Consider the following 18702-nt stretch of genomic DNA (forward strand, 5'->3'; position numbering starts at 1 on the left):
TTAGATCCAAAATATAAAATTCTAAAGGAATGGGCTGCTGTGATAGATCCCCTCATGCGCGGGACCCGAGCAGCACCCATGTTCGTCGCTGATAAAATGGTGGTCGAAACTAAAGAGTTGATGGATGGATAGGCCCACAAGCTGAAAGTCCAAGAGCATGCGTTTTTTCTATTTTTATATTTTTTAAAAATATTTTTTATAGAGATATATTTTTGGTTTCATAATTTACAGTTCTATACCCCTACCGCCCGGCAGGGGGGCGGCAAGGGGCCTACCGCCCGTGCCGCTCCGCAGACGGGCGGTAGGGACCTATATATAGTTCTATCGCATGGAGGCCCCTACCGCCCGGTGGAGGAGCGGCAGGTAGGCCGACTGCCCGGCAGGGGGCGGAGGGCTCCCTCCAATATAAAAGCTGAGGCCCCCCCTCACACCTGCATTTGCAGCAAACAACATCCATAGAGGGAAAAAAGAGAGACGTGGTGTGAGGGAGGGAGTTGCAACAACGAAGTCCTGCCGGATTCCGCACTTGTGATCTGCAGGTAAGTTACGTATGAATCCATTAATATTGTAAAACAATTTAATTTAATTAATGATATAGTTGCAAGGAGACCTTATAGCAATTTAATTTAATTAATGGACTACCTTCTTGGAGCTGGCTTATAGCTGCAAGGAGATCTACATGCCTATCACTTATAAGGCAAACATTAGGCCTTCCAGCAACAACGTGATTCTTCAGACGTTCAAGAAACCAGTACCAGCTTTTTGTGTTCTCATTCTCAACAAAGGCAAAGGCGATGTGAACTATCTGCTTGTTGCAATCAATTCCGATCGCCGTCAATATTGTTCCCTTATATTTCCCTGTCAGTAAAGTGGCGTCAATACACAGAACAGGAAGGGAGTAAATGAAGGCCCTCACACATGCACCAATGTAGAAGAAAGCTCGCAGCAAGATGCTTGGCCCACCTGACAAGCTCGGTACACTGTATGTATCAAAAGCACTTTCAGGATTTCTGTGCACAATTGCTTCAAGCATACGAGGTAAGTTGTCATATGAAGCCTCATAAGTGCCAAACCGCATCTCAAACACTTTTTGTTTAGCCCGCCAAGCCTTTGCATAGCTGATCACATACTGGAAATTATGTTCAATGTCCCTAATTATCAATGCAGGCTCGTAATCTATTTTATCAAGAATCACCACATACATCTTCTTGGCCACGAAAGTAGATGTGATATTACGGTGATGTCCCACAACACCTGTCAATCTACAAGTATGTAATGTAACAATTGAACATTCTCAGTGTGTTTTGAACTTCCCCTTTTACTCATGTACTCGCCATGTACAGTCTCTATCTACACACCTCACCTCGTATTATTTGCTGCTAGACTTCAACACTCTGAATTCCTTCTTCAGAGATATAGCCTAGACTTTCACAGCATCCTTCACATCTTCAATGGTACGATACTTTGCCCCTTGTATGACCTCATTCACTCTGTATTCAAACTCTGGACATCTAATATCTTCTACCACTGGATTTACAAAACCCTCTTCACGCCATTCACCTAGCACTGGGAAGCGCTCATCGTCCTCATCGTCCGATGAGTCCCCACATTGCTCCATTATTTGTGCATCCTGGTCTTCTTTCTCCATGTCCTCCACAATTCTAGGTATCCGCTCGTCTTCATCTGCTAAACCTTGTGGTTCTGGTTCTGGTTCTGGAGCTTGTACGTTCTCTTCTTATTTATCCTCTTCCAACTCTTCATTTCAGTCATATGTTGTGTGTGTTAGATCCTTCACCTAAATCACCGACCTTCTGGTGAATCTGAATTATCATTGCAAGAGGCCACCCTCTTTGAAGAGCTGCGTGCATGTAATATTTCCATTCTTGCGTAATATTTATAAGCGTCAACTCACAGAAATCCTCATTTGTTTCCCAGGAAGTCACGGTACGAACCGTAAGCAAATTGGTCTTTGTATTCACATTGAACTTCCCGTGAAGCCATTTGCGTATGGAACCAAAACTCCTCTCTAGGGGTTTATCTAGACTGCATTGTCTTCGTTCCAATGCTGATAGATTTACTTCATAGGAATCACGAGTAATTCTATAGAAATCACCGTAATGAACTTGAAACGCCACCTTGTTCGACATATCTAACCATTCAAAGATTTAATTTTAATTAAACCAGTTTCTAAAACCATGGTATGACTTCAATTATAACCACTAATTCGAACCCTAAACGGTTACAATTATAAAAAACATTAATCACAGAATTAAAAATACAAAAAATTTAGAATGACAAAGTTGAGAAATATTGGTTACCTGCGGTTCGGATCTAAAATCCGGCAGGGCTTCGCTGTTGCAACTCCCTCCCTCACCTCACGTCTCTCCTTTTTCCCTCTATAGATGTTGTTTGCTGCAAATGCAGGTGGGGGGACCTCAGCTTTTATATTGGGGGGAGCATGCCGCCCCCCTCCACCGGGCGGTAGGGAGCCTCCATGCGATAAAACTTAAATTTTAATTACATATAGGTCCCTACCGCCCGGCAGGGGGTCCCTACCGCCAGGGGTATAAAACTGTAAATTGTCAAACCAAAAATATATTTCTGTAAAAAATGTTTTTAAAAAATATAAAAATAGATAAAACGCCCAAGAGCATTTCCTCAGCTGGGCCTGCCTCCAGCCTTGTGGGCTAGATCAATAGGCCCACTTTGAGCATACGATCCTGGGCTGGCGATTTTCGCAAAAAGGAGTAAGAGGAGAGAGGGGAAAAGTTTAAATTTCCCAATTTACCCCTCTCCAGTTATCCATCCGGCACCTGCAATCCCCCCCGCAGGCCGCAGCAGGGCAAGACGGAGGGAAGCCCAGCCGTCCCCCTCCCCACTCCGCCACCACACGCTCCGCTCCCCCATGGCGCTCGCGCTGCGCTGCCCCGCCGCCACCTCCTCTAGGAGTCCCTTCCTGCCCTCCTCCTCCCCGGTACCGCCGGCGAGGTTCGCGAGGAGGCCGCCAGCCACCTGCAGGTGCCACTACTACCACGGCGACGGCGTCGGATTCCGCAAGAACTACGACCACATCCCCAAGCAGTTCCGCGAGGAGAACCTCAAGGATGGGCGTAAGTGCTATCTCGCTTGCAACTACCGCCTGTGATGTCTATTGGTACTTTGGTAGTATCCTGCTAGGTCATGCCATTTAAGCTAGCTCGCGTCCTCATAACGATTAAGGAAGTATATGCGGTCACTGATAACCGATAAGCAATATGCGGCGGATTTGCGCTGTTTTTAGGGGAATATAGACATTAGATTGAGGCAGCTACAACATGTGCTAGATCACTGTACTGAGACAACCCAATTGTGCTAACCACTGCTTGTGTTAAAGAAAAGATAAATAAAAATGGCATCTAAGAATACTAATATAGTAATGTACTGTCTCAACCAATGGTTTACCATGGCATGTTGGTTCGATGATTTTTAAGAACAAATGCGTGGAAAAGTAAGATAGCAACAAACCTGACTGAGCCTGCATACCAGTATTTGACAGATGCTATGCTTTTCTTTGTCGCTTTAAATTGCGGACTTCTTGTTCAACAAAATAGTGGTATCTATATGAAAATAGTGGAATCTTTGTTCATTTGCCTACTGCAAAGTTTTAGGTTTCAGATGTTACATTGACTTGAATTTGGAGACGAGGCCAATTTCATGAGCTTGCGATGGTCCATAATGAATATCAGTAAAGGTTACCTGATGTGCAACTGCAATATGCTACCCCCATTTTAGCTTTTGGCAAATATGTAGCGCAAGTTGAATATACCATATGGTAGTTTAGTTCTTGGCAAAGGGGCCAAATTTACTAGCTGGTTCAGGATCTCTGCACCAGAGGCCCTATTGTTTTCCTAAACACCCATCAAATGCTTGGAATAAAGTTTATCAAATTATTCATGCATGATTATTGTAGCGTCTTTTACCTTTTAGGGTGTGGTGGTGAGCGGTATTCAAACTTCTTGGTCTTATCAATCAACTCTTTAGTACCAACTATTTGTTTTGCACGATTTAAAAGTATTATGTCTTTTGGCAGTGATGGATAACTACAAGAATGTTCCTCAGTTCCTTTATGGATTAAGTCCTGCTCAGATGGAAATGTTTATGAACGATGATAATCCTTATAATCGGCAATCCCAAAAAGTTACCGAGGTTAGTGATGTTATATGTAGCTATTCTTATTTCTATTGTTAAGTTCATTCTATGACGTTAATGCAACATTCAGACGTTTTTTTGCTTATGAACTGTAGGAAAGTGTTTCTGCTGCTAGGAGTTACGATGAATTTGGTATGTACACCTTGTCAGGCATGCATGAGGGCCCTGCAAGTTACAGCTTGGGCATGGGCATGGGGGGCAGCATGAGCATGGGCATGGGCAGAGGTGGGAGAGGATATAGAAGAATGAGAAGCTCTGCTCCAGATCTGCCATCGTTGCTACTGGACTCTCGAATTATATTTCTTGGAATGCCTGTGAGAGATCAATTTTCCACCTTATTTCACTATTGGTATTGTATTAGGTTTGGGTCAACCTATTTTGTTGTTATATTGGCAGATTGTTCCGGCAGTAACTGAGCTTATTGCTGCGCAATTTCTGTGGCTAGATTATGATGACCGCACAAAACCCATTTATCTGTATATAAACTCCACTGGAACTATGGTAAGTAGTTTTTTGAATATTGAAAATAGGAAACCATGTCATCTTTCATCTGTTTCCGACATATCATATTGGCATTATTTCTATGACTACACCTTCTGTTCTGTAACAGGATGAAAATAATGATCTTGTTGCATCTGAAACTGATGCTTATGCAATTGCTGATTTTATCAATGTAAGGATGCATCTTTTCTCATTAGCTGAAAATCAAGCAGACTTTTGTGCCATTATTAATGATGTTATTACCATTGTCTTAGACTCAATCTATTTTTTAATGTAGTCTTAAAGAATTTCTTTGCATACTTGAGTGCATGCACCCATTGGGATCGTGACTCCAGAATCCAGAGCAGTTAGATATGTTCATTTAATGGTCTTCCTTTTTTGCCCAAAAACCAGGAAGCAAGATAAACTGTTGCTACTAGAGATGATGGCTGTTATTCATAACATTTAAGTTGTTATTCAAAATGTTTAGGTTCTAATCTATTGCACATTTTCATCCTGTGGGCACTTGAGTTGACCTGAGTAATGAACCATTAAAACTGAAGCAACAAAAGGATAAGGATATGATTGTTTTATCTTTTAAACTGAATGACTGCTTATGACAATGTTCTTTTCATTAATAATCATTTGGGTTGAAGTTAAAGCCAAAATCAATAAGTATGTGGGAAAAGGTGGCCTTAATTCAAATCAAGATCAATTTGGGTTATTTCCTTCCTATACAATTTATGTGATGTGGAGTGACAATTGAGAAGCACAGGTTGTCACATTACTCACATATTCTTAGTGGATTTGTTATCAGGCAATATATTATGTGTAAACCCATGCTGTTGGGAGAATGTTTGCAAGGGAACAAATGATGGATACTATACTTAAGTAACACACAACTCCTGTTTTGGGGACTATGCTGAATAATCTTGGCGCATGACACATTTTATTAAGATTTTATTTGCTTTGAAACAAAGTAAAACATAAGTATATATTCTCTAAAACTGCTTACTCTGACTTTAAATATTATTTTATTGGTTTTGCAGCGAAGCAAATCCAAGGTTTACACAATCAATCTTAGCATGGCATATGGTCAGGCTGCAATGCTTCTGTCCCTTGGTTTCAAGGGCAAAAGAGGAGTGCTTCCAAATTCAATCAGTATGTTACGTTTTCTAAGCTTCCTTACTCCTTTTGCAATCGCATGTGTGCATGCATATATAATGGTCCTAAATATTCACCATGAAAATGCAGCTAAATTGCACCTGCCTAAGGTCCACAAATCTGGTGGAGCCGCCATTGATATGTGGATTAAGGTCAGACTCAACTTTAAAAATATCTCCAATATCTCAACATCCCACTCTCAGTTATGCCTGTACCATCGATAACTGTTGTACTGAATATTTTATTTTGCATTCAGGCAAAAGAGTTGGATACAAACACAGATTATTACCTTGATCTATTGTCAAAAGGAGTTGGTAAACCAAAGGAAGAGCTCGCTGAATTCCTTAAGGGCCCAAGGTACTTCCGTGCGCAAGAGGCCATCGATTATGGACTTGCTGATACGATCTTGCACTCATTGGATGGTTCTTTCAAGCCAAAGGTATCTTGCTATCCCTCTTTCACCTTTAGTTTCCATAAGTAGCTCTCCACTGATTATTTCTTCTTGTGGATTAGGATCTGACTGCACAGCTGGCCAAAGCACAGGAGATGCGGCAATCGGGTAAGCGTGCAGCAGCTGGAGCTGGGAGATGGTCGACTCCAACTGCACCCAGGTAGATTAGAAAGTTTTATCAGGATGGTATGCTCCATCCTGATGATCATGCGGTTCTGCAATACAAAGAAGCCAGCGTCTTGTAAAATGTGCAATGCAAAAAATCATCTCTATGGAGCTTGGAACTGATGCTGGATAGTGAAATGTTTTGAACTGTAGTGTAAGTTGTGATGTGTATCATCATGTATGTGTAATTTTGGTTACAATCAGCCCGCAGCTATTGTATCCATATATATTTCATTCACCAGTGGAAATGATAGCTTATCTGAATTTTAGCCAAGCATCCAGTTCAGCAAATGGTCCGGACTATTGCTGATCGGTGGGTATCTTTTCATGTGCGCTCTTCTTTTGGTGATAACTAACTGGCAAAAGCGATAACCTGGAATACTGATGGACCACGATCACTTCGGCTTGTTTCACTGATGAACTGATGCACCGGTTCCTTCTCTGTAAGGATATTCAAGGAAATTCACCATAATATTTCCGAACTTAGAGCTTGATGTAAATACATGAATGAATGCTTTACAATCAGGTTTTCTGAAGCTTTGTCAATTCATCACTGCAGAAGTTTACAGTTCAGTTTTGTATTTGTATGTATCCACGGGAAATATACATATTTGAGATGCCAGATACATGGATCTGCATGAGGAGTTAGTTCCTGCAGAAGAGTCTGCTGGCGACAAGGCCGAGGGAGAAGGCGGCGACGGCCGTGGCAATCACCTCCTTGTTCTTCTTGACCGTCTCCACCAAGCTCTCGGCCCACTCCGAACCGGCGAGCCCCTCCAACTCCTCCTGGACGCGCTCCCTGAGGGCGCGGCGGGTCCTCTGGCGCTCCGCTTCCTCGGCCGCGGCCGCGGAATTGGCCCTCTCATCCTCGGCGCGCCGCTTCGCCGTCACCGCCGCCAGGCTCTCCGGATCAACCGCCTTGCTCTCGGCGTCGGCCTGCGGTAGCTTGGGCGCGGCCTCCTTCTTGTCGGCTGCTGGTGGCGCGGCGGCCTCGGCCGCAGGCTTGGCTTCCTTCTCCATCACGGTTGCTGGTGGCGCGGTCGCCTTGGGCTGCTCTTGCTCTGGCTTGCCTCTCTTGGCGTCCACCTGCTGCTCAGCAGCAGGAGGTTTCTTCTTGGTGGTGGCGTCCTCCTTGGGCTTGGCATCATCCTTCGGCTTCTTGGCGGTCGTCACCTCCGCTGCTTCCTTGTGCTCTGCCTGTGGCTTCTTGGCCTCGTCCTCCTTGGGCTTGCCTTGGCCATGCGGCGCCGCCGCCGCCGCCTCCTTGTTGGTGTCCTCTTTGGGCTTGGCGTCGTCGACGACCTTCTTTGGCACGGTGAGGGTGAGGACGCCCGCGTCGAAGCGGCCGGTGATGGAGTCGAGGTTGGAGGCGGCGGGCAGCTGGAAGGTCTTACTGAAGCGGGAGTGCTTGCCGCCGTCGGCGCGCTGGCCGCGGACGGTGAGGCGCCCGACGCCGTCGACTTGTACCCTGAAATCTTCTTTCCTGAAGCCTTCTTACAATCATGCAGAAGAAACGCAGGCAGTCATGCTCGTGCATGCTCACAGAAATGGAGGAAGAATAGCTTGACGATGGAGCTGAAGACGAAGGTGATTTGAATGTACGGTACCTGAGAGGTGGAGGCGGAGGACGAAGCTGGCGGCGTTCTCCTGCCACTCGTACTTGGGGTCCAAGTCCTGCTCAGCTGCCTGCTGCTGCGGCTTGGTTGCCTGCCTGCCGCCGCTCGCCATGGATTCAAGTCGATTCGATGACCAGTTCCAGAGAGCCAAGAAAGGATCTGACCTGGCCGGTGCTGTGGTCGTAGGTCAATATCAGCAAGGGTGGATGATCTGAGGAGGCTCGCGCTTTGCTAGCTGAGTGCCTCAATGCTTGCGATCAATCAGCCGCAGCATGGATATACTCCCTCCTTCCCTGTTTATAAGGCATACACGTATATCAAGATTCAAACCTTGTCATCTTTGACCAATAATTTGACTGTTAAATTTTTATTTTTATAATGCAAATTTCATATGATTGGATTCATAATCAAATATATTTTACAATGATTATAAGTTTATAATCAAAAGTGATATAATATATGATAAATAAATGGTCAAAGTGTTGTTTAGAAGACCGTGTCATGTTCCACCATGCCTTATAAACGGGGAAGGAGGGAGTATATATAAGGCGATGGCGCATGCATTCCAAACTTTGCTTGTGGGACAGCACGAACAAGAGCGTGGGCGACAAGCAAGTTTCTTAACCGGGAGGGAGGAGAAAGGGAGATCGATGGATGGTGTGTTGCCGGCGCGGCCCGTGCGAGACGATGCCATGGAAGGGATCCATGGGAAACCCAGCGTCTGGGGGGAAGGGGATGCCTCTTCAATTCCTCTCCTGGCTGGCTCACCCTGCGTCCTCGTCGCAAGTCATCTCCACCGGCCAGGCCACCGATTTCCCATTTCACACGCGCGCGCGCGCGGCAATGGCAATCGGCATGGCTCACTCGTGGGCCGGGCCGATGCCCGTGGATTTCCAGTTTGCTGAACAGCCCAGCTCGATTTGGCCTGCGCGCGCATACGAGTCACTCAGCTGCTGCCGGCTCACTAGTCTCTACTCTTGGGCCGCACCTTTATCATTACTTTGGGCCGTCGGATGGGGCTACAACTAAGAATTATCCCTACCCTAAAAAAAAAGAAAAAAAAAATCCAATTTTCACTCTCGAACTATCGCAAAAGTCTGATTTTCAACCTTCAACTACGAAATCGGACAATATAGGCCATCCAACTGTCAAAATCGAGCAAATTTGGTGTAACATCCCAAAAAAATTTTACCGAATTAAATCACGCGTCAAAATATTTCTTTCAAAAATTTTCTTATCGTTGAGCTCAAACCATCATAAACCCCGAGCCCTTTTTCGTCCCATCAGATTTCCGAATCAATCGCTGTCTCGTTCCTCTTTTTTTCCTGTTCCGCGCGTCGCGTACCACCGATCGCCGCGCCACGCCCGACCAGCGCGCGTGCGCATGCAGCCGCGGTCGACGCCGCGATCGCCGCCGAGCGAATCTCTCACTCTCTCTCTTTCTCTCTCTCTTTTTCTTTTTCTCTTTTTCTCCTCCCTTTTTCCATTTTTCCTTTTCTTTTCTTTTTCTTTCTCCTCTCTCCTTCCTTCTCCCTCTCCCCCCTTCTGCTCTGTCCCGCACGCGCGCGCCCGCAAGCACCGGCTGCCTCCCTCCTCCACGCGCGCACACCCCGGCTCCGACCTCGCCCTTCCGCGCGCTGCAGAACAGCCGACCGCCGCACCGCCGCTCGACCCGCACGCGACGCGCGCCGCCCGCTCCCCGCCCTGTGCACGCGCGCGCCCCGGCACGCCCACGAGCGCGCACACGCACTTCATGCGGCCGTGCCGCGACGCGCCCGCACGTGCACCGCGTGGCCACGCCGCCCGCCGCTGGCGCCCCGCCCTCGCCGCTCGCGCCGTCGCTCCTGTGCCCGAACAGCGCCCGGCCCTCCCACGTGCACCGTCGCGAAGCCCGCTGCCGAGAAGCAGCGCCGCGTCCTCCGCCGTCGGCACAAAGCCGCCTGCCTCGCTCACGCCTGCCCCGTGCCATCACCTCACCCCGTGCTCGCCGCCATCACTGCCGCGCCGCTCGCCACTCCGCGAGCAGAACCACGCGCGCCGCCCGCCGCTGGCACCCTGCCCTGCTACTGCTCCCACGTGCGGCGCCCCCCACCACCGCTGCCACTTCCCCGTGCTCGCACAACACCGCCTGTGTCGCTCGCCGCCTGCCCGAGATGTCACGTCGCCTGTGCTCGCCTCGCCGCGCTCCACGACACCCGCGAGCTGCCGGAGCACCATTAATGGCGCCCCGCGGTGCCCACCGGCCGCCACCACCGCCCCGCTCCCATCTCCACCGCCTCGGCCGCCTATAAAAGGGACCGAGGAGCACCCCGCTGCCTCCACATCCGCGCTCGCCTCCCCAAGCTTCCCTTCCTAGCTCTGCAGCGCCGCCACACCGAGCTCCAGAGGCCGCCGCTGCTCGCTCCCGTCGTCCCGCCTCCTCATGCCGCCCCGGCCCTAGGTGAGGCCGGGAATCAAGCCACCTCCTCCTCCTCTTCCTTTCCCCTCTCCTCCCGGCCGCCGCCATCGCCCCGGGCCGCTGGAATCGGCCGCCGCCGCCGCCTCTGACCCCTCCCCTATTTTTGTTGCGAGAGGGGGGAGGAAGGAGGGCAAATGTGCCCAGAACCCCCTGCCCTTTGCAATATTTCTTAAAGAGTCCCCCACTCTCTAGACTATTTGCAAAATAAACCTTCCTCTCTATTCTATTCAATTAAGAATCCTTCCACCCTTTGGCCTTTTGCAAATAAAGCCCTATCCTTTATTATATTTACAACCAAATCCTCCACTATATAAACTTATTTATAAATAAAACCCTATCCTTTTCCAGAATAACCCAAACCTTCCCCGAAATTCTAATCAAATCCTTTCACTAATTACAAATGAGTCCCTGGACTCTTGTTTAAACCCAAAACACCCCGTTAACCTATCATTTCATGTGCCAAAAAATTTCCGATCGACCCGAAACTTTACCACGCCTCTCATAACATAGTTTTGTTCATGCCATTAGGAAACCACCCAAAAATACTACCTCTATCTCTTTATCTTAAATGTTTCCGAATTCGAGCTCAACGATAAAACTTTAATTTCTTTTTCTTGATTGTGTGCTTGTTTGTATACGACGTAGATCACGGTGTGAACAAAGGAGAGCCCGCCCACGAACAGCTTTGCGAGCAAGCGAACGAGGACCAGTTCCGCGACCCCGAACCCGAAGGACAGTACCTCGAGCAGGACTTCCCGGAAGGCTTCGAAGACGGCAAGTTCAATCCCATCCTTTGATGCATATTTTGTCCTAGTTTTTATAAACACAACATATTGGCCTGTTTTACAAAATTGCATATGTTTTGCCTGCTGAAAACATGGTTGGATAGCCACTCCTTGATTTGTTATAACCATTCCTTGACCACCTGGGTTAATGTCTGAATGCGTTTGGACGTTAATCGTTATTAGAACACTTAGGACCTTAAACTCAATACAATTTATTTTATAAAGGAAAAATATGTGAGTGTGTGGGAAGGGAAAAAAGTGAAATTTCGAAAGATGAGTTTAGACGGGATGGATGGCATTTCTGTGTGATTTGCAATTTGGTGTGCTCGTGCCTGTGTGGCAGAGAAAGGAAGGGAGATATCCATCTTGTCACCACTAAGGACCGAGTTGGTGTGTCATCTCACCTAACTCCACTATCGTGCAAACCACTCGACCGTTGAATGGGCAACGGCTTAGCATAAACCCCACTAGTTAATCTGATAGCCATCAGGAGAGCTGAGAGCAACGGGTGATCAAGGAGAAGGGATTAGCTCTGTGTGACTTATGCCCCGGTTAAAACCTCTGTGATAGGTCAATGACCCCTTGGTGCATCCCGTGATGGCTAGTCAGGTCTAGCTAAGGTGGGTAATGGCTTTGTTGGGACCTGCACCGACGCTACGGTGTTCGAGTTGCGGTACCCTGCTTGTGGGTAAAGTTGCACACCTCTACAGAGTTAAAACCTATTCGAATAGCCGTGCCCACGGTACTGGGCGAGTTACGGTGTGGTCACATAACTAGTGTTTATCTTGGGATGAGCTGGCGTGAGTTGTTTTGGGAATGTGTCCGGCAGTTGTGCCGTGTGCTACGGCGGATGAGGAGTCCGGTAGCAGCTTAAAATTTGGATCCTGTGTGGGCAAACACTATGTGTTAGTCGGTACAAAGAAAAGCTCGCTTTGAAAATCCTTTCTTTCAAATGAACCCCTGCATAAGATATTGTTTTTCCGCAAATTAAACCCTAGCCTTATTCTTGTTTTACCCTGTGCATTATATACTGTTTATACCCCATCCGTGGGTGTGGTTGGACTTGCTGAGTACGTTTGTACTCACCCCATCCTTTATTTTTACAGAAGAAGATCCAGACTTTGTACCTGACGACGCTGAGTAGGGGTACCGTCCTGCACCCAGCCTTGCCTGTGGATTAGGGTCACCCGCATGAGATACCGCATGGCGCAAGACTCTGATGACCCTCTTTTTATAATTAATATCGTTGTGTGGGTGTGGGTTGCAATACTCGCGATAGTGGCGCTTCTCTGCCCATTACCACGTAGAGTTGTACGGCGATGAACCATCTGATGTAATAAATGTGTCATCAGCCTCCTGGGACTGATGTTTGTATCACATTTAAGTCTTCTCTTATGAGGGGACGCTTCATTTGGCCTTTAGGGTGGTTTCGAAGGTGGTTTTGTATTTTTTAAAAAATTAATAAATCTAATTAGATTTAAAAAATCAAACTAATTAACTTTAAATCAGAAAAATATGAAACTAGTACCAAATTTTTTCTAAAAATGTAACCTATCTATTGTTGCTCCATTTGAATCTTAGTTATTAAAAATAATAGCCATAACTGCAAGTAGCCAAATATTATGAATATAAAAAAATTAGATCTGAATAGCTCACAAGTCATGTGACAACAGATAGGTTACATTTTTAGAAAACTTTTGATACTCATTTCATAATTTAAAGACTTAAAGTGAATTACTTATAAATTTTTTTAGTATAAAATTGAATATTTTTAATTCTCACCAAATGAAAAACCACCTTCAAAACCACTCCAGGGGCCAAATTTATCCGGTTTTGATAGTTGGATGGCTTATGTTGTCCGGTTTCGTAGTTAAAAGTTGAAAATCGGACTTTTGCGATAGTTGGAGGATGTAAACTGAATTTTTCCAAAAAAAAAGAATTCTCCCCTCTCCTCTTTATCTTGATGATGAAAATGAAAAGAAAGAAAGAACAAAGAAAGCAAAGAGGGAGCAGTCAGTTAAAAGCGTTGGTTGGCGGCACATGCTATGTTGCCCTATACACTAGGGCGCGTCCCGTCTCTGTTGCTTTACCGGTAAGGTTTGCCAAGGGAACAAGCCAAGACGTATAACACTAGTATAAAATACGGATAGCGCATGTAACGATTCGGTCCGGGATAACGGCTAAGATCTACTCTACACGCTGAGTAAAACACACCAGCTAAATAACTCTCTTGCGATTTTATCCTCGCTTTGCACAAAAGGTTCGAACCGGAGTTACTAGCTTCCCAGAGACCGGCTATTTAAGCTGGTTCAACTCCCTCTCTGCTTCCAGTTTGGGCCTAAGGAGCTGAGCCGCGACGCTACAGTATCCCGCGCGGTCCAGTCGGCCCGTGGGCCGTGACAATCTCCCCCCGTTAGGATTCGACGTCCCCGTCGAACCAGCTTACCCATACGGGACAAAGGAGCAGGATCTCCTCTCTTGGCCACGTCCCATACGTCTAGTGCTAACGATTCCATGTGCCACGTCCATGGGTTCACTGCCAGCAGCCCATGTGTGTCCGTCCACGTGCTGGTGGCATCTGTGTCCCCACGCGCGCACGTGCCACGCGCGCACGTGCTTATGTACGCGCACTTCTACCCGTATGTGGCGTGAAACCGCAAGAGTTTGGCTCTGATACCCCTGTAACGACCCGGTCTGGGATGACGGCTAAGATCTACTCTGCACGTTGAGTAAAACAAAGTGCTAAATAACTCTCTTGCGCTTTCGTTCTCACTTCGCGCAAAAAGTTCGAACCAGAGTTAATAACTTTCCAGACACCGGCTATTTAAGCTGATTCAATTCCCTTTCTGTTTCTAGTTTCGGACTAAGGAGCTGAGGTGCGACGTTACAGTAGCTCGCGCTACAGTAACATGCGCGGCCCAGTCGGTGTAACACCCCTCAATTAGCCCTCAATTAGACGAAATTTGAAGATTCAAATTGGGTAAAAAAATATCAAGCCCACGTGTAGCTCTCTCTGCTCTCTCATCCTTGTGCGTGGTCACCGTGGCCAAGTTGGCCACGGCGCCGTCCGTGCGCATGCCGAGCGTCGTGCGTCCCTCGCCATACCGCGCTGCTACTCGCCGCTGCCCTCTCTCCCCCTCCATCGCCTCTCTCTCGCGTGCAGATGCCGCCAAGGCCGCGCCGGCTGAGCCTGCCTACGCCGCCTGCCTGCGAGCGCTCGCCGCCGCTCCCCATGGCCGCCAGTCGCACCTCCACGCCGAGCCGTCGATCGAGCTCGCCCCGCCCTCCACCAACCCCCGAATCTGCTTGCTCTCGTCCCAACGAAGCTCCCGGGCCCGGCCATCACCTCCACGCCTCGCCGGAACGCCGCCGCAGCGGTACAGCACCGCCGCCGGCCGCCGCCCGCCGTGGAGCCGCCGCCACAGACCACCTCCTCGCGCTCCAAGGCCACCTACAGGTCCGCGCCGATCTCCTCTCGCTCCTCCACCCCTCCCTCGCCGCCAGCAAGCCCTCTCATGGCCGGAATCGCCGTTTTCCTTTCTCCCCTACTTCAAAATCGCGACCAGGGATCCCACGCAACAATAGACACAAGTGCAGGGGCCTTTTTGCGAAGACTGTGACTCATATGAATAGTGCCACGAAGGACCTTTTTGAAAAACTGGCTGAAACTTCAAGAATTCATAATAAATAGTAGAAAAATCGTAAAATAGCAATTTAAGATGTTTTGGAATCCTTGTGAGTAGATCTATGCAGTGGAATCATAATATGATGGGTGTTAGTTGAAAATATTTGCTGTAAAAAATGATTTATCCTTGTTGATTGTCTTTTTCATAACTGCAACTATACTGCTCTAAATGATATGAATTTTTTATGGTAGGCTATTCTTGTGATGTGTGCGCTGTGGTAAAAATTTCAAGTTCTTTGAGGGCAGTATGACCGAGTTTTTTATTTAACTTTTTGAATGCTAAGTAAATAGTTTATAAATAATAGAAATGTGTAAAAATGGAAAATGTGATTCCACTGCCCTTGTATGATATTATTTTGGTCTAAAAAATATAATATGGCCATGTGTTTACAGAAAATATGAAGTTTTACATTTAACTTGCTCTCACACGATTAAGTGCAATAAAGATTTGTCTGTTTTATAATCAATAAAATATAAAACCTGAGCATGTGAAATTTGTGCAGTAGACTATTAGGAGTATTGGTGATCTACTGTGATTTTGGTAGAATTTATTGTGCACTTTACATGTATGATCATATATATATATGTCTTATTATCTAAATAAATTAAGAAAGACTTTAGATAAATTAATTTGGGGTTGGATGCTATGTTTTCTGGTGATCATAAGTCATGTATGACATGCTAGATGTTGCTCATGCAACTCTTGTTTAAGCTTGATATTATTTGCATGTTTGCTAAAGCTAGCTCATGACCTTCATGCTTATGGATGCTCAGTCGTAACCTTGTGTCTGTCTTGCTTGCTCTTTTTGATGCATTGTCTATTGTACCTCTGTGCATTCATACATATGCATTATTGCACCTCATTTAGGTAAGATAGATGAACCACGTGAAGGACGTGATATTAGAACGGAACACGAAGACGATGTTTGGTGGACATATCCAGAAGAGGCAAAGAACCAGGAGTACATGCTTGGACCAGAATACTCGCCAAGCGAGTGTCATCTAACAAACACTGACCTAGTGTTAATCCCAGGCAAGCCCCGGTGCACATCCTATTATTTGAAATTATGACACCTATATATGTATTTATTACTTGTGCATTACGTTTCAGGAGTTGATTGGAACTCTAGTTGCATGATCCCTAGGTTTCCCTGAATTATACTAGCATATATAGGACGATAAAAATGCTATGCTTAATAAGATCTCGGTAGAAGTCGAGTGATTTCTGGTCACTCGCGAGATATAGGATATCTCGTTATTTTGAGTATATCGAATATTGGAATAGGTTGGAGAAGGTAAAGAAAATGGAGATCGGGCGGGGAAAGGCTAGCCCCGTCTGTGTCGGTTAAGGACCGTTCGTTGTCTGGCCCTGTGATCGAGTTTGAATTGTACTAGCCACATGCCGGGAGTAGGAGGTAGTCGAAACCGGTAAACCGAGTACTGCCTTGTTTCGAAAGTACAGAACTTCATCACCACCCCTTAGGGCGAGTCAGGTAGTCACGGAGAATTGGGATGCATATGTTTACTTTTGGTGGTCTCTCGTTGAGCCCGGCTGACTATATGTAGGTGGGGCGGTTCTGTAGTTCGAGGCGGGGAGGGGAAGGGTTGGTCCGTATGGTCCGACGGGGCTAATACGTGCCGTGTTGGTTAGGTCCACCTTGCAAGGTTAAATCGGATCGATTCGCCGTCAGTCGCTCTCGGATATGAACACCTTGATCGTAGCACCGCATCGTAGTAATGAGATGGAATATTAATGTATATGTTGAAGGAAATGTTGAGATTACTAATTGATCTTCTATTATGTTTGTTTTAGAAAGGGTTCTGCAAATTCCTAGAGGATATTAATTTATATAGAATGTGAGCTAAAATATGGAAAGTAAGAATCCACCCTTAGATGCTTTTCTGCAAATAAATCCACCAGCCAGAAAGCTTTGCATGTCTAGATATGTGGGCTAAGTATATCCAAAAGTCGGGTAAGTCTTGCTGAGTATTAGTATACTCAGGGTTTGTTGTCTACCCTATTTCAGGTATAGAAGCTAACCAGGATTCGCATCAGTGGGCTCGATGTGACGTCCTCATGTGTTCATAGTTATTATTTTGTTTTATTGGTTCACAATCAAATTTCCTTCTCTCAGGTCATATTCTCTTCCGCTGCTGTCATTTATTTTATGTAAATTCTAAATTTAAAGCTGTTTTGTAAATATTTATGTTATTATATATTTTTGTGAAATTATATTATGCTGGTACCATCTGTGCTCGCCGTCGCGCGAGACTTCTGGTGTGTTTCGATCGGCCTGTGGGTTGGAAACAGACTGTCAGGTTACACTTAATTAAACTAATGCGTCTGATGCGTTCAAATGATGGACATTACGTTTAATTAAGCCGTTTAACTTGGCGGTTCTGTCACAGTCGGCCCCTGGACCGTGACAGCGCATGGGTAGACGGTTAGGTTGAAGCGGTGAAGAGATGACACACCACTTGGAGAGTCAGCTGAGCTAACTGGTAGGATGGAACAGCGGAACATGCAATGCAATTACAAATGCTATTGGTATGGTTGGAGTATCCCTATTTCCCTAGCCACTTAGCCAGGCCTAGAAGCCACAGTGGTTCGTTGGCGTTGGCGTTGGCGAAAGCAAGAAGCCGAGAAAAAGAAACCGTGTTTGGCTGGCTGGCCGGCCGGAGAAAGAGAAACCAAACCGTGGGCAATCGGAAACTGCAATCCAACCATCCAAATCCGGTGGGTAGGCCGTTTCTCCCGGTACGGTATAGTTCTGCTTGGTTGGAAATATCTTTTCTAAAACTCTCCCCCAACCCAAACCGCATCGCTCCCTTGCTCTGCTGTGCTGTGCTTTTTTTTCTTTTTGAGATTTCTGCTGCGCTGTGTTGGTAAAGAGACAAGACGCGAGAACAGAAGAGAAGAGGGATTTGCCTGGGAGTGGTGGGCCCAAAAGCAATATCTCCGCGCCCGGCGGTCCCACCCCAGTCAACGAATCAACAAGGGAAAATTTGCCACAGGACACTGTTAAAAGGTGGTCTTTGCTATCAACCACTGAAAATTATGGTCTTTGCTCATGGACATCAAAAAACCATGTATATTTGCTAGAGGACACTATACCTACTATTTTATTCTGTTTAATTGGAGAGCAACTCTAAATGACGAAATTACCACTCTTCAGAACGCGCGATCCGGACGCCGGCGGCTTGGCCAGCGCTGCTTGTGTGGCACGCGAGCGAGTGGCGGACCGCCCGGACGCCGGCGGCTCGGCCGGCGCTCCCTGCCCGACGGACAGCCCGGACGTCGGAGGCTTGGCCGGTGCTCCCTGCCCGGTGCGTGAGGGAAGGGCTGACGGACCGGCCGCCGCCGGTGTGGCCGGCGCTCCCAGCACAGCGCGCTAGTGAGGGGCGGATCTCCGCAGCTAGGCTTGACTTGGAGGTGGCCGGCGTGGGCGTCGCCGTCGCGCGCTCGTATATCGTCGTCGATCAAGTCCAAGCACAGGAAGGAGGGGTTCGGCCGCGAGACGCACGCGGACGCGAGAGACGAGGAGGATGGCTCGGCCTACCTCCTGCTGCTGCCTCCACCGCCGCCGCGCGTAGATGTTGCTCCAATCAAGAGCCAAGCCCCGGAAGTGGTCAGGGGAGGGGGCGCCTCGTCGACGAGCCCGATGGAGAGCTTGGCCCCAGCAAGCGCCTCAGCACCGTGCTGCCCGTCG

The 18702-nt window shown here is 47.3% G+C and overlaps 3 protein-coding genes across 3 annotated transcripts; 2 read left to right on the top strand and 1 right to left on the bottom strand.

Annotated features, from left to right (window-relative positions):
- The first annotated feature begins 2778 nt into the window (after positions 1-2778).
- On the top strand, positions 2779-6722 carry LOC120664429 (ATP-dependent Clp protease proteolytic subunit-related protein 1, chloroplastic-like). Its single transcript, XM_039943663.1, has 9 exons — positions 2779-3110; positions 4070-4185; positions 4284-4502; positions 4585-4689; positions 4799-4861; positions 5718-5829; positions 5923-5984; positions 6089-6271; positions 6346-6722. Exons 1-9 carry the CDS (start codon positions 2906-2908, stop codon positions 6445-6447), a joined length of 1167 nt encoding a protein of 388 aa, XP_039799597.1. The 5' UTR covers positions 2779-2905; the 3' UTR covers positions 6448-6722.
- Positions 6723-6898: 176 nt separating this feature from the next.
- On the bottom strand, positions 6899-8373 carry LOC120664431 (inactive protein RESTRICTED TEV MOVEMENT 2-like). Its single transcript, XM_039943664.1, has 2 exons — positions 8056-8373; positions 6899-7938 (listed from the first exon to the last, which is right to left on the bottom strand). The coding sequence occupies exons 1-2, from the start codon at positions 8174-8176 to the stop codon at positions 7094-7096; spliced, it is 966 nt and encodes a 321-aa protein (XP_039799598.1). The 5' UTR covers positions 8177-8373; the 3' UTR covers positions 6899-7093.
- Positions 8374-14353: 5980 nt separating this feature from the next.
- On the top strand, positions 14354-17081 carry LOC120667570 (translation initiation factor IF-2-like). Its single transcript, XM_039947620.1, has 3 exons — positions 14354-14764; positions 15861-16025; positions 17020-17081. Exons 1-3 carry the CDS (start codon positions 14383-14385, stop codon positions 17079-17081), a joined length of 609 nt encoding a protein of 202 aa, XP_039803554.1. The 5' UTR covers positions 14354-14382.
- Positions 17082-18702: the final 1621 nt, after the last annotated feature.

The sequence above is a fragment of the Panicum virgatum genome, chromosome 3N (genome assembly GCF_016808335.1).
Source record: "Panicum virgatum strain AP13 chromosome 3N, P.virgatum_v5, whole genome shotgun sequence".
Taxonomy (NCBI): Eukaryota; Viridiplantae; Streptophyta; class Magnoliopsida; order Poales; family Poaceae; genus Panicum; species Panicum virgatum.

Coding starts and splice junctions, on each gene's coding strand:
- LOC120664429 (XM_039943663.1), top strand. CDS start 2,906: ATGGCGCTCGCGCTGCGCTGCCCCGCCGCCACCTCCTCTAGGAGTCCC. Junction 4,503..4,584: donor TTATATTTCTTGGAATGCCT/GTGAGAGATCAA, acceptor TTATATTGGCAG/ATTGTTCCGGCAGTAACTGA. Junction 4,862..5,717: donor CAATTGCTGATTTTATCAAT/GTAAGGATGCAT, acceptor TTGGTTTTGCAG/CGAAGCAAATCCAAGGTTTA.
- LOC120664431 (XM_039943664.1), bottom strand. CDS start 8,176: ATGGCGAGCGGCGGCAGGCAGGCAACCAAGCCGCAGCAGCAGGCAGCT. Junction 7,939..8,055: donor CCTCCGCCTCCACCTCTCAG/GTACCGTACATT, acceptor GATTGTAAGAAG/GCTTCAGGAAAGAAGATTTC.
- LOC120667570 (XM_039947620.1), top strand. CDS start 14,383: ATGCCGAGCGTCGTGCGTCCCTCGCCATACCGCGCTGCTACTCGCCGC. Junction 14,765..15,860: donor CGCTCCAAGGCCACCTACAG/GTCCGCGCCGAT, acceptor CACCTCATTTAG/GTAAGATAGATGAACCACGT. Junction 16,026..17,019: donor TGACCTAGTGTTAATCCCAG/GCAAGCCCCGGT, acceptor ACCCTATTTCAG/GTATAGAAGCTAACCAGGAT.